General features: G+C 35.6%; 1 protein-coding gene across 1 annotated transcript; it reads left to right on the forward strand.

Annotated features, from left to right (window-relative positions):
* The first annotated feature begins 5,206 nt into the window (after nucleotides 1-5,206).
* On the forward strand, nucleotides 5,207-12,641 carry LOC109082092 (nucleolin-like). The gene is given in 18 exon segments (XM_042712222.1): nucleotides 5,207-5,361; nucleotides 6,993-7,091; nucleotides 7,173-7,293; nucleotides 7,383-7,481; nucleotides 7,566-7,691; nucleotides 7,794-7,928; nucleotides 8,099-8,221; nucleotides 8,516-8,605; nucleotides 8,784-8,908; nucleotides 9,017-9,152; nucleotides 9,333-9,459; nucleotides 9,542-9,672; nucleotides 9,754-9,770; nucleotides 9,773-9,885; nucleotides 10,629-10,777; nucleotides 10,886-11,012; nucleotides 11,222-11,508; nucleotides 12,006-12,641. Coding segments are annotated over 18 exon segments (2,082 nt in total). The 5' UTR covers nucleotides 5,207-5,343; the 3' UTR covers nucleotides 12,065-12,641.
* The last annotated feature ends 385 nt before the right edge of the window (nucleotides 12,642-13,026 follow it).

Raw genomic sequence — 13,026 nt, forward strand, 5'->3', positions numbered from 1 at the left:
AGAAAAATTGAAATATAAACTCAGAATTTGCGAGATATAAACTCACAATTGAGATATAAAACTCTGAATTGAGATATAAACTTAGAATTGTGCGATATAAACTCAAAATTGTGAGATATAAACTTAGAATTGAGATTATAAACTTAAAATTGCGAGATATAAACTCAGAATTGAGATATAAACTTAGAATTGTGAGATATAAACTCAAATTGTGAGATATAAACTTAGAATTGAGATATAAAATTAGAATCGCGAGATATAAACTCAGAATTGAGATATAAACTGAGAATTGAGATATAAAACTGAGAATTGCCAGATATAAACTCAGAATTGAGATATAAACTTAGAATTGTGAGATATAAACTCAGAATTGTAAGATAAAACTCAGAATTGAGGTATAAACTAAGAATTGTGAGATAAACTCAGAATTATGAGATATAAACTCAGAATTGAGATATAAACTTAGAATTGAGATATAAACTCAGAATTGAGATATAAACTCACAATTGCCAGATATAAACTCAGAATTGCCAGATATAAACTCAGAATTGTGAAATATAAAGTAAGAATTATGAGATATAAACTCAAAATTGCAAGATATAAACCCAAAATTGCCAGATATAAACTCAGAATTGCAAGATATAAACTCAGAATTGCGAGATATAAACTCAGAATTAATATAAACTCAGAATTGCGAGCAAGACTTGAATTTTTTATTGTTTTAGTAATTTTTATTATTTTATAATATCAATTTTTATTTTGTTTATATGATGTAAGGATTTAGAGATGTTTCTCACTGCACACTAGCAATTTTTATTATGGATATAAACTCAGAATTGAGATATAAACTGAGATTTGCCAGATATAATCTTAGAATTGAGATATAAACTTAGAATTGAAATATAAACTCAGAATTGCCAGATATAAACTCAGAATTGCGAGATGTAAACTCAGAATTGAGACATAAACTGAGAATTGAGATATAAACTGAGAATTGCCAGATATAAACTTAGAATTGAGATATAAACTTAGAATTGTGAGATATAAACTCAAATTGTGAGATATAAACTTAGAATTGAGATATAAATTAGAATTGTGAGATATAAACTCAGAAATGAGATATAAACTTAGAATTGAGATATAAACTTAGAATTGAGATTTGCACTCATAATTTCAGGATTTACATTTAGTTTTGATTGATATATTGTATGAATTCTGAGTTTTGATATACTTTTAGTATTGCGAGATTAGAATTGAGATATAAACTTAGAATTGAGATATAAACTCAGAATTGACATACACTTAGAATTGCGAGATATAAACTCAGAATTCTCAGAATTGACATACACTTAGAATTGCGAGATATAAACTCAGAATTCTGATAAGAAAATTCTAAATTATAAACTCAGAATTGCGAGATATAAACTCAGAATTGAGACATAAATTTTCTCTTTATGAAAACTTTGTCTCACAGTTCAGATTTATTTATCGGAATTCTAGGTATTGATTAATAATTGCGAGGTATTGATATATATATTTTTATATTTAAACTCACAATTGCGAGATATAAACTCACAATTACGTTGTGTAAAATTAGGATTTAGATATAAACTCAGAATTATGAGATATAAACTCAGAATTGTGAGATATAAACTCAGAATTGTGAGATATAAACTCAGAATTACGATATAAACTCAGAACTGTGAGATATAAACTCAGAATAATGAGATATAAACTGAGATTTGCCAGATATAATCTTAGAAATGAGATATAAACTCAGAAATGAGATATAAACTCAGAATTGAGATATAAACAGAATTGTGAGATATAAACTCAGAATTGAGATATAAACTCAGAATTGAGATATAAACTCAGAATTGCGAGATATAAACTCAGAATTGAGATATAAACTTAGAATTGTGAGATATAAACTCAAAATTGTGAGATATAAACTTAGAATTATATAAACTTAGAATTACGAGATATAAACTCAGAATTATATAAACTCAAAATTATGAGATATAAACTCAGAATTATATAAACTCAGAATTGCGGGTTATAAACTTAGAATTGAGATATTAACTCAAAATTATATAAACTCGGAATTACGAGACATAAACTCAGAATTGAGACAAAATTTAAGAATTGGAATTTTGAGTTAGATTTGAGAGATATAATTTTGAGATTTAAAGTCAGAATTGCAATATAAACTCAGAATTGTGAGATATACTAGAAAGTAGTGAGAGAATTGTGAGATATAAACTCATAATTGAGATATAAACTCAGAATTGTGAGATATAAACTCATAATTGAGATATAAACTCAGAATTGTGAGATATAAACTCAGAACTGAGATAAATTCAGAATTGTGAGATATAAACTCAGAATTGAGATATAAACTCAGAATTGAGATATAAACTCAGAATTGTAAGATAAAAACTCAGAACTGAGATATAAACTCAGAATTGTAAGATATAAACTCAAAATTGAGATATAAACTCAGAATTTGCGAGATATAAACTCACAATTGAGATATAAACTCAGAATTGCCAGATATAAACTCAGAATTGCGAGATATAAACTCACAATTGCGAGATATAAACTCACAATTGAGATATAAACTAATAATTGAGAGATATAAACTCAGAATTGAGATATGAACTCAGAATTGAGATATGAAATCTCAATTGAGATATAAACTCAGAATTACAAAATATTATCTCAGAATTACAAAATATTTAGTAAGAAAATTATGAGATATAAACTCAAAATTGCGAGATATAAATTTAGAATTGAGATATAAACTCAAAATTCCGAGACTTAAACTCAGAATTCCGAGAAATTTAGAATTGCAAGGTATATAAACTTAGAATTGCCAGATATAAACTCAGAATTGCGAGATATAAACTCAGAATTGAGACATAAATTTTTAACAAATAAATTTAAACAATAGAATTGTGTGTTTAATTTTTTTTGAAATATATTTAATTAGTATTATTGTGTGTTTTTTAATAATTGTTGTATTATATCAGAATTGCAAAATATAAACTTAGAATTGAGATATAGACTCAGAATTGACATATAAACTCACAATTGAGATATAAACTCAGAATTGAGATATAAACTCAGAATTGAGATATAAATTCAGAATTGAGATACAAACTCAGAATTGAGATATAAACTCAGAATTGAGATATAAACTCAGAAATGTGAGATATAAAAGAATTGTGATATAAATTCAGAAATGTGAGATATAAACTCAAAATTATGACATATAAACTCAGAATTATGATATAAATGCAGAATTATGAGATATAAACTCAGAATTGAGATATAAACTCACAATTGCCAGATATAAACTCAGAATTGGGATATAAACTCAGAATTGAGATATAAACTCAGAATTGGTAGATATAAACTCAGAATTGTGAGATATAAACTCAGAATTGGTAGATATAAACTCAGAATTACAATTCACAGTTGTGTGATGCAAACTGACAAAATGTAAGAATAAGAATAAAAGTCTAAATTATAGATATAGTAACTTTGCAAGATATAAACTTGCAAGATATAAACCCAAAATAAACTCAGATTTGAAAAATATTATCTCAGAATTGCTAAATATTTTCTAAGAATTATGATACAAGAATTATGAGATACAAACTAAGTATTGCAAAATATAAACGTATAATTACGAGATATAAACTGAGATAAAAAGTTACAATTACCTTTTTGCTATATAGTTTGTAGGATTTTTGATTGAATTAACTCAATCAACATCTGAATCAAGCTAAACTTAAAGTAACAATTAAATTGGATATATGATTTAAAAAAAAAAAAGTATTAAGTTTGATATATGATTTAAAAAAATGTATGGCATTAACACCGCGGAATTTAATGATGCTGCATTAACATGGGATTGTTTTTGTTTGTTTTGTTAAATTATAGTAAATTTAAGTTCTTTTTGTTGTTGTTTCCCATAGTAAATTATAGTAAATTTAAGTTCTTTATTGCATGTCTTTATGTTGAATCGAGTAGCACACAGATGTAAATCTTAGTTAGTTTTCAATGGTTATTACATACAAATAAATAATAAATATTTCAGCTCCTTTATATTTGTACTTGTGGTACGTATTGAGTGCTCCAGATGCCTCAGTGAGTGATGAACTGTCCGAGTGATTCAGATTGAATAGCGAACCTATGAACCATTTGCTAACAAGCTTGACGCATTCATTAAATAGAAACGACTCAAAGACTTAATCAAGATGCAGGATTTTTACCTTTCATACATTTACAGTATACAGGGTAAAACTTGCATTGCAATGTAAATATAGTCAGCTACTGTGCATTAAAAATAAATATGAACATGAGAAATAATAAAAGGGTAAGAGGCCTAGTAGTAGGCTAGTTGTAGCAACAACAACAAAGGAGCAATTTGAGTCATCAAATGCATTAAAACATTTTTTCAATTGGGCATTGCTAATTAATATTCAAACATTAACATCATGATTTTTAAACAATTAAAAAATCCCTTCACAAATATATACAAATAAGAATATTGTTTATGATATATATACTGAATAAAACAGTGTGGTTGAAAATTGATACAACATGACACAACGTGGTTCATTTTCATTTGACGAATAAGTCTGATTTATTCAATAATCACTCAAAATGATTCATACATGTTATACAGTAATACACTACAAAGATCCGGCTCAGGTGAGTCGATTGTTTGAGAACCGAGCATTGCATTTGTTGTACTGCATGTATGGTTTTGATTCACTAAAAAAAATGAATATAAACACCACGGGTACACACTATACACACACACACACACACACATATATATATATTATATATATATATATATATATATATATATATGATAACAATATCGGGTTAGTATTCATTTTATCTTATTTTCACAACATCAGTAGTTTTTTTTTATTGTTTCATAGATTGTATTCTTTACATGCATTTTAAAACGAAAAGTAGACAGGGCCGTTTTTCCTTGTTTAATTAAATGTCAACCTTATTTATTTGCCATCCGCGCCAGAATGTTATGGGCCACGTGATGGTGTAATTACATCAAGACATTAAAGAATCACTGAATCGAAAGAGAACCGATTCGCGGAAACGACTCGGACCTCCCGTCGCTGAATGTCATTGGAGGGCGGGCTCAGTGGGCGGGGCCTCGCCGGACGTACTAAAAGCGTATGCGAGCGCTCTTTTCCGTCCTGTACAGAGAAGCACGTGTGACTGAACGGTTTTACCTGCGCCACGCTCCTGTTATCACCCTTACTGTTAAGAAAAAAAAGACAAAAAACAAAACCTTCAGTCATGGTGAAGCTTGCCAAGGTAAGATATCTGCAAACACATTCTAACTCAAAGTGTCGATTTAAATTTAAACGGTCGAAACGCTAAATGTTCCGTTTTTCGTTGTGCCGCCTCTGATGTGGAGAAGGCCCACATGTGCGACACATGTATCTCGATCATGTGTGTTTCATAGCTTTACACAGGTAAACTCAAAGAGTGCAAATGATTTTTAATGCTAAATAGTTGCTTCTAAAATAAACTAATTCTAATCTAATAGCCGTTTGTGTGGGTTATTCGCTTCGCACGGGCGGGCCACGCTTCTCCTTCTTTAGGCCTCAGCTGACACGCATGGAGTATTTTTTTTTATCAGTGTGTATGTGACACGTTTTGTAGTGTTGTAAAACCAGCCGTCGTTAGCAAGCGAGGTTTCTCGAGCTTTTAGAGTGTCGCGGTTTCGCGCTAAATCGCGCGCTCGCCACGTGAGCCGTGTAGCGATGTAGCCGGATGCTAAACGCCTCCATTTTGGCTCTTTGAAGCGGATGAGCGGACATTTAACACGGTGCTTTAAACCGCGGCGCGTCGTTAACGCACATTGTGTGATTTGCGTGATTATAATATGCGAGCCTGGCACGTGTGTTCATAAACTAGCCTGTTGGATAGCGTGCATGTGGGTTTTCCACGTGTAAGGAGAACCCCACGTGGGTTCGTCCACGCGGGGAGTTTCACGCGCAGTGCGGTGCTTTTCAACTTCATTTTTAACTCCTTTTAATAAACTTTTAAACTCATTTCTATACTCGGACGTAATTTTTTTTTTTTTTTTTTTTGTTAACCTTTGATCGGTGGTTTTATTTAAGTGATCAGTTATTTAATACTAGTTACACAAGATAACTAACTAAAATTTGCAATTACCAAATTCACCGCGCTAAAGTTTTACGCGAATACGCATAAATGATCTATAAAAATAAGAGATGTTTTTGCTCTTTGATGCTTTTCGAATAAAAACGATCAAATGGTGTTTGATTAGGCCACACCTCCAAACATATGCTGTGTCTCATACTAGCACTGGAGATGAGTGTATTAGTTTATTACTTATATTGTATTTATTTGTGTTCAATGCGTGAATACAATACGAATAACTGAAAAGTGCTTCTTTTTTTTTTAAATATAAAAAAAAAATAACTGCACCTCCAACCTGTTTCTATACAGAACAGCCCTAGATGTTGTAGTTAAAATTAAAACAATCATCTGTAAATATTAACTTAAAATGTTTTCTGCAAAAAGTCAAACGCCCGTTATTTCGAGACGAAAAACACAAGTGGCTTTTATTCCCCACAGTTTATCACACGGAAATAGTCACGTGCAAGCCATGTGCAAACATTATAAATGTTAATAAACTGTAAACTTGTATTTTTAGTTCCCTTCACTCTAAATCTTTAGTGGTGTTTTCAAACAGGAATGGAAAAAATGTTATAGTACCATTATAAAACTAAAGCGAAAACTGAAAGTTGTTTTGGAATAGAAGTAGTGGCACATTTCAGATGATAAAAAAAGTTGCATGTGTTTCAGGAAACATGATAAACATCGGCATAATTGCAACAATTTAAAAAAAAAAAATGCATTTGTCACTAAATCGGTTTCAGTCCTCACAAATCAGTTTTTCTCAACGTTTGCAGGCAGCTAAAAAGCAAGCTCTTCCTAAGAAAAAGGCACCTCCGCCTCCCAAGGAAGTGGAAGAGGACTCCAGCGAGGAGGACAGCGAGGATGAGGAAGAGGTGAGGAATTGATCTACTAATCAAGCGTTTTAATCTCTCTGTGAATGCAGAAATTGTTAGGTTTAAATTTTGATCCGGCAGGTGCCGCCAGTTAAAGCTGTAGCAAAGAAAAAAGCAGCACCGGCGAAGGCAGTGAAGAACGGAAAAGCTGCCGCCAAACAGGAGAGTGAGAGTGACGACGATGATGATGATGAAGAATCTGGTAAGCTCATGTTTTCATGATGGTCTTCTCAGGGCGGTGGTGTTAGTCTGAAGGGCGAAATCCAATCATTTCTCCGTTCTTCTCAATAGAAGAGGAAGCTCCTCCAAAGAAGGCTGCACCTGCCAAGGCAACTCCTGCCAAGAAGGCCGCGCCTGCAGAGGAGTCTGACGACGACGACGAGGAGGACGGTATGAACATGTCTCAGGATTGATACTGTGTTTGAGTGATTTTGAGACCATATACATTCTAACAGCTGTTTCCTGTCTTCACAGATGACGAATCAGAGGAAGAGCCACCGCCTCCTCCCAAGAAAGCCACACCTGCTAAAGCCACACTAGCAAAGAAAGCAGCTCCTGCCAAGAAGGCTGCTCCTGCTGAGGAGTCCGATGAGGATGATGGTGAGAAATACTCTAATGATCAATCCAAGACTCGTACTGAAGTCGTTCTCACCATGAGTGCACCACCTTTCAGTATTAATCACCGTCTCAATTTGACTGTAGATGAGTCTGAAGAGGAAGAAGCCCCGCCTCCTAAAAAGACTGCTAAACCTGCAGCCAAAGCACCTGCTGCAAAAGCACCCGCAGCGAAGGAGGAGTCTGATGATGATGAAGATGATGAGGATGACGATGATGATGGTGTGTGACCGGACAGAATTTATTTATTTTTCTTTTAAAGAGCTTCATATGTGATGCACTAAGGGATTTAATAGTGAAAGTGTTTGATGACTCTATGGACTGATGCTTGCAGTGTTGATAGTTTTGGCGTTTCGTCCTATATGTTTGTCTAAAATATGATTGTGTTTCAGAAGAGGAGGAAATGGACACGACTCCCGCGGGCAAAAAGGCAGGAATGGTGAAAGCGAAGGAGGAATCTGAAGAAGACGAGGAGGATGACGATGATGAGGACGATGATGATGAAGAGGAAGAAGGTATGACAGTGAAGTTGATAGGATATTTTGAGTTTTATTTTATGATGATCAGGTGCATGATGATGATGTACATGTTTTGAAGGCATTATTAGAGTTCAGATAGTGTTTTATACATAAGGAACAGAAAAAAGGATATTTTGAGTTTTATTTTATGATGATCAGGTGCATGGAAGTCCTGGTTATACCCGTGTATAGCAATACTCTTTATTGTTTCGTTTAGTTTTGTTTTTGGAGCTTGACCGCGCTGGTCACGTCCAGTTCTTTAATTCCGTTGTTCTGGGTTTTGTTCTTCAGAAACCCCCGTCACTCCAGGGAAAAGGAAGGCCGAGGCCAAAAAAGAGAAGGGAACGCCGCCAGCTAAGAAAGCTAAAACTGATGGCGAAGGTGAGACCTCACTTCTGTACGCTTCCGTTCTTGTGCATTTAACCACATGTGATGATTCAAGGGATTTAATACTGAAACGTGTGATGTGAGCGTTTGTTAAATCTGATGCTGGCTGAAGAGGGAAAGAGGCTGTTTCTTTGTCTTGGGTTGATGAACTAACGTTGCTGTAAATTTTCAGGTTTCAGTCTCTTCTTGGGCAACTTAAACTCCAATAAAGACTTTGATGAAATCAAGTCCGCGATCTCAAAGTTCTTCTCAAAGGAAGGCCTTGAAATTCAGGACGTCAGACTTGGCGGTAGCAAGTAAGGAGACAGTTGTTGTTGCATGTACTCTTTAAATCAGTGTTGTCATTGTAAAGGGGTTGTGGCTGTTGATTTGACTCCTAATACAAGCTTCATAATGTCTTTTGAAAAATTTGGTTATGTTGACTTTGCGTCAGAGGAAGAGATGCAGAAGGCTTTGGGGCTCAATGGCAAGAAGCTGATGGGCCAACCGGTGAAACTCGACAAAGCCAAAAGCAAAGAAGACTCCCAGGATAGCAAAAAAGGTAACGTCTCTCAGCTGCCGCTTTGAATGCAAATCAAACCAGAAATGATGACAGCTTTTCACTTTCCCGAACTCCCGTGTGGGTTTAAGATAGTCAAGTGCTGATCTGGAGCCGTCGCTTGTGCGGTAGTCACACATTGAGCTCGCAGACGCCAACGTTTTATCACCGTTCTTCCCTCAGAGAGAGATGCACGCACGTTGTTCGTGAAGAACCTGCCCTACTCCATAACGCAGGAGGAACTGCAGGAGGTCTTTGAGCAGGCTACTGATATCAGGATACCGATGGGCAGCAACGGTTCTAGCAGAGGGTAAGACTAAGCCGTGGCTCTTTGCGTTATTAAAAATGCGTCTTTTAAACAAATGCTTGACTGACGTTCTCTTTGGGTACAGAATCGCATACCTGGAGTTTAAGTCCGAGGCGATCGCTGAGAAGACGATGGAGGAGGCGCAAGGCTCGGATGTTCAGGGCCGCTCCATCATCATAGACTTCACCGGAGAAAAGAGTCGGCAGGGCAGCAGAAGTGAGTAATGACAGCTGGGTGCAGTTTTGTCTGGTTTGACTTTTATTGTGAATGTTAATGGAATGTTTTCTGTTCATTTAGCCGTTGGTCAAGCCAACAAAAAATCCTGGTTGTAAACAACCTATCGTTCAGCGCGAATGAAGAGTCCCTCCAGAGTGTGTTTGAGAAGGCCGTGTCCATCAGAGTACCACAGAACAACGGCAGACCGAAGGGGTAGGTCAGGTGCTTCGATGCAGTCAGACCGGTGTAGACGTGTTTTGAATGAGGAGGAGTTGATTAGGATGATTTAAGGCTTAAATGAGGCTCGTCAAAGTATTTGGCCTAAATGGCCTTTCAAGATGGAAATGTGTTTTTCTCCTTCAATTTGTTCACTAAATGAACACCAGGAAGAATATTTTTTGACTTAAATGATTGAATCACTTTAGAATTGATTCAGATTGCATGAAGTTAAGGAATCATTCAAACTTTACAACCGCTGGTATCCAAAAGCTTCTTTAGCACACACTTTGTCTATTCAGACCAATATCTAAAAAGGGAAAACATTTGACAGGCTAAAGGAGAATTCAGAATCACTCTGCCAGTAGGTGGCGTTTAAAAGCAAAAAAAAAAGACTGGTACATTTCTAAATTTAGCTTATTTTTTTTTACATTTTTTTTTTTTACCTGGAATAATGTTCTGCTATTTGTGGTAACCAAAGAGCATGAATCTTATTGGTTGGTCAGTTTTTGACATTATAATGGAGGAAAAAAGCAGCATGCAAATGTTTGTTGGTGTTTAACAGCCTTTTGCTCAAAATAAAATTTCACACCAATTTATGTGTGGACAGGCCAATTGTTGCACTATTAAAATTATGCTGTCATCCCTGAGTATAGCCACATTCAAGTGTCTTGATGTTTTTGCTGTGCTGACTTTTTGGCTAATGTGGTCTAATTTTTTTTTTTTTTTTTTTTTTCCAGATTTGCGTTTTTGGAGTTCGAGAGCGTGGAGGATGCCAAGGAGGCGCTGGAGAATTGCAACAACACAGAAATCGAGGGCAGAAGTATCCGATTAGAGTTCAGTCAGAACGACAGAGATCGCAGCAGTGGAGGAGGAAGAGGAGGCTCTGGTTTGTAGATTGCCTCTTATTCACTCAAGTTTTACCAGCCTTTTTTTTTTTTTTTTTTTTTTTTTTTTTACCTTCACGAATGCTAACTGGTTCTCCTTCTGTTTGTAGGGCCAACAAAAACCCTGTTTGTCAAGGGTCTGTCAGAGGACACCACAGATCACTCTCTGAAAGAAGCTTTTGAAGGAGCCGTCAACGCCAGAATCGTCACCGACAGAGAAACCGGATCATCGAAAGGGTACGGCCGTGTTTGATACACTCACGTGTTTTGTTTCTCATGAGCTCGTCTCTGTCAGTCCAGTGGCAGTGCATGGATTCACAGCTAAACCGGTGGTTCCACTGTACTGGGATATACCCATGTCTGATGTGAGACGTGATGTCTTTTGGTATGTTAACCGCTGCAGCTTTTCCTTCTGCATATTTACCGAATACCGTTTCCCGCTCCAGGTTTGGTTTCGTAGACTTCGATAGCGAAGGAGACTGCAAGGCAGCCAAAGAGGCCATGGACGACGGAGAGATCGACGGAAACAGAGTCACCCTGGACTACGCTAAGCCCAAGGGCGAAGGCGGCCGAGGGGGCGGCAGAGGTGGTTTCGGAGGAGGTTTCGGAGGCCGAGGCGGTGGACGGGGTGGTTTTGGTGGTTTCGGAGGCCGAGGGGGCGGCAGAGGCGGTGGCTTCAGAGGAGGACGAGGAGGAAGAGGCGGCGGCGGTGGCTTCAGAGGAGGAAGAGGCGGTGAGTGTCCATCTACTGATATAGACTTCTACCATTCTATACTGTACCTTATTGTTTTGTTTATTAATAATAATGGAAGTTATTATTATTATTATTAGGAAGAGGCGTTATATTATAAATATGGTGTGCTATTTTATCTTAGTACTTGAATTATTTCTATAAATAGTGGTATGCTGTTTATCTTTGTCATTTAATAAAATCTAATTTTTTACATTTATCTAAAATCTATAGTAGTTTGTCAAGTTAATCTAATTTTGGTGGTTTAGTTAAATCTAATATTTCTGCTTGAATGTAATCTACTTAAATATTTTGTCTAAATCTAATTTAGTTTTTATATAAATATAATTCTTTACGTTTATTTAACATTTATTTTAGTTAAATCTAATATGTTAATGAAATCTATGTATTGATTCCTTTTTTTTTTTTTCTTCTATTTGAGCCTTTATTTGTGAGGTTTTAGTTGAGCTGTGTAAATTAAAAGCGCTCTTGTTTTTCAGGTGGACGAGGTGGATTTGGGGACCGACCACAGGGGAAGAAGATCAAGTTTGATGATTAAGTCTGTAACTGAACTGTTTCCATTTGCTTAAATCCACTTTGTCAGAGCGTTTCTAGGACATTCCAGGAAGCATCAGTAACTGTACAGTGACCCCTGACCCCTCACTCCCTTTTAACTGTGTGAGTTCTGAAATGTCCCAACCATCCGCGTGAAAATTAAATGTGAATGTTGTAATTATGCTCTGCTGGTTTAGGTACATGTTGTACATGCAACAGGTTGTTGTTGTTGTTGTTTTGATTTGTTTTTTTTATGCCGTTTCTCTCTCCCGCCCCACCTTTCCCCTCTAAATTTTATTTAATTTTCGCTATTCTTAAGTTGGCTTTAGATGCTAGTTTAATGTGCAGTACCTTTTTAATGTGCAAAGCATATTGTAACATACATGGAATTGACGCCTATTTAGTATTTAGGTGTAAATCTATTTGAATGGGATTAAGATGGATAACAAGTGTGTTGTAAGGCTAACGTCAAATTTATGCATCAACTAAATTTGGCTTGTGACTGAGGGTTTTGCTCTTTTTCCAGTTCAGATTTTTCATAATGTAAAGAACCATTTTGATTAAACATGGTTTTTAAACTCTTTGGTTTGTTGTGATTTTTTTTATAGTTCTTGTGTTTTAGATGAGATCTACAGAAACTTGTCGAACTCGGACCGTTTTGAGATGTATGGTTGACAGAATCTTACTACAGGGTTCCCACAGGTCCTTGACAATTTGTGAATCTGGAAAAAAAAAAGAAATCGATGCAAAATAAGGGTTGCCAACTGTTCCATTTAGCCTAATACAGAATTGCCCCGTATTTAAGGCAGTTTGTCCTGTATTTGCAGGCATATGCCATATGGCCATCTAGACCATACAAGTAACAAATTAATCATTCTTTTTGCACAAACCGTTGTTTGAATTGTGAATGTAGCCTCTCAAGGAAGGCTTTGAGACCTTGCACAATCCTCTGCCACCTGGTCGCTC

Source organism: Cyprinus carpio, chromosome A22 (assembly GCF_018340385.1).
Source record: "Cyprinus carpio isolate SPL01 chromosome A22, ASM1834038v1, whole genome shotgun sequence".
Lineage (NCBI taxonomy): Eukaryota > Metazoa > Chordata > Actinopteri > Cypriniformes > Cyprinidae > Cyprinus > Cyprinus carpio.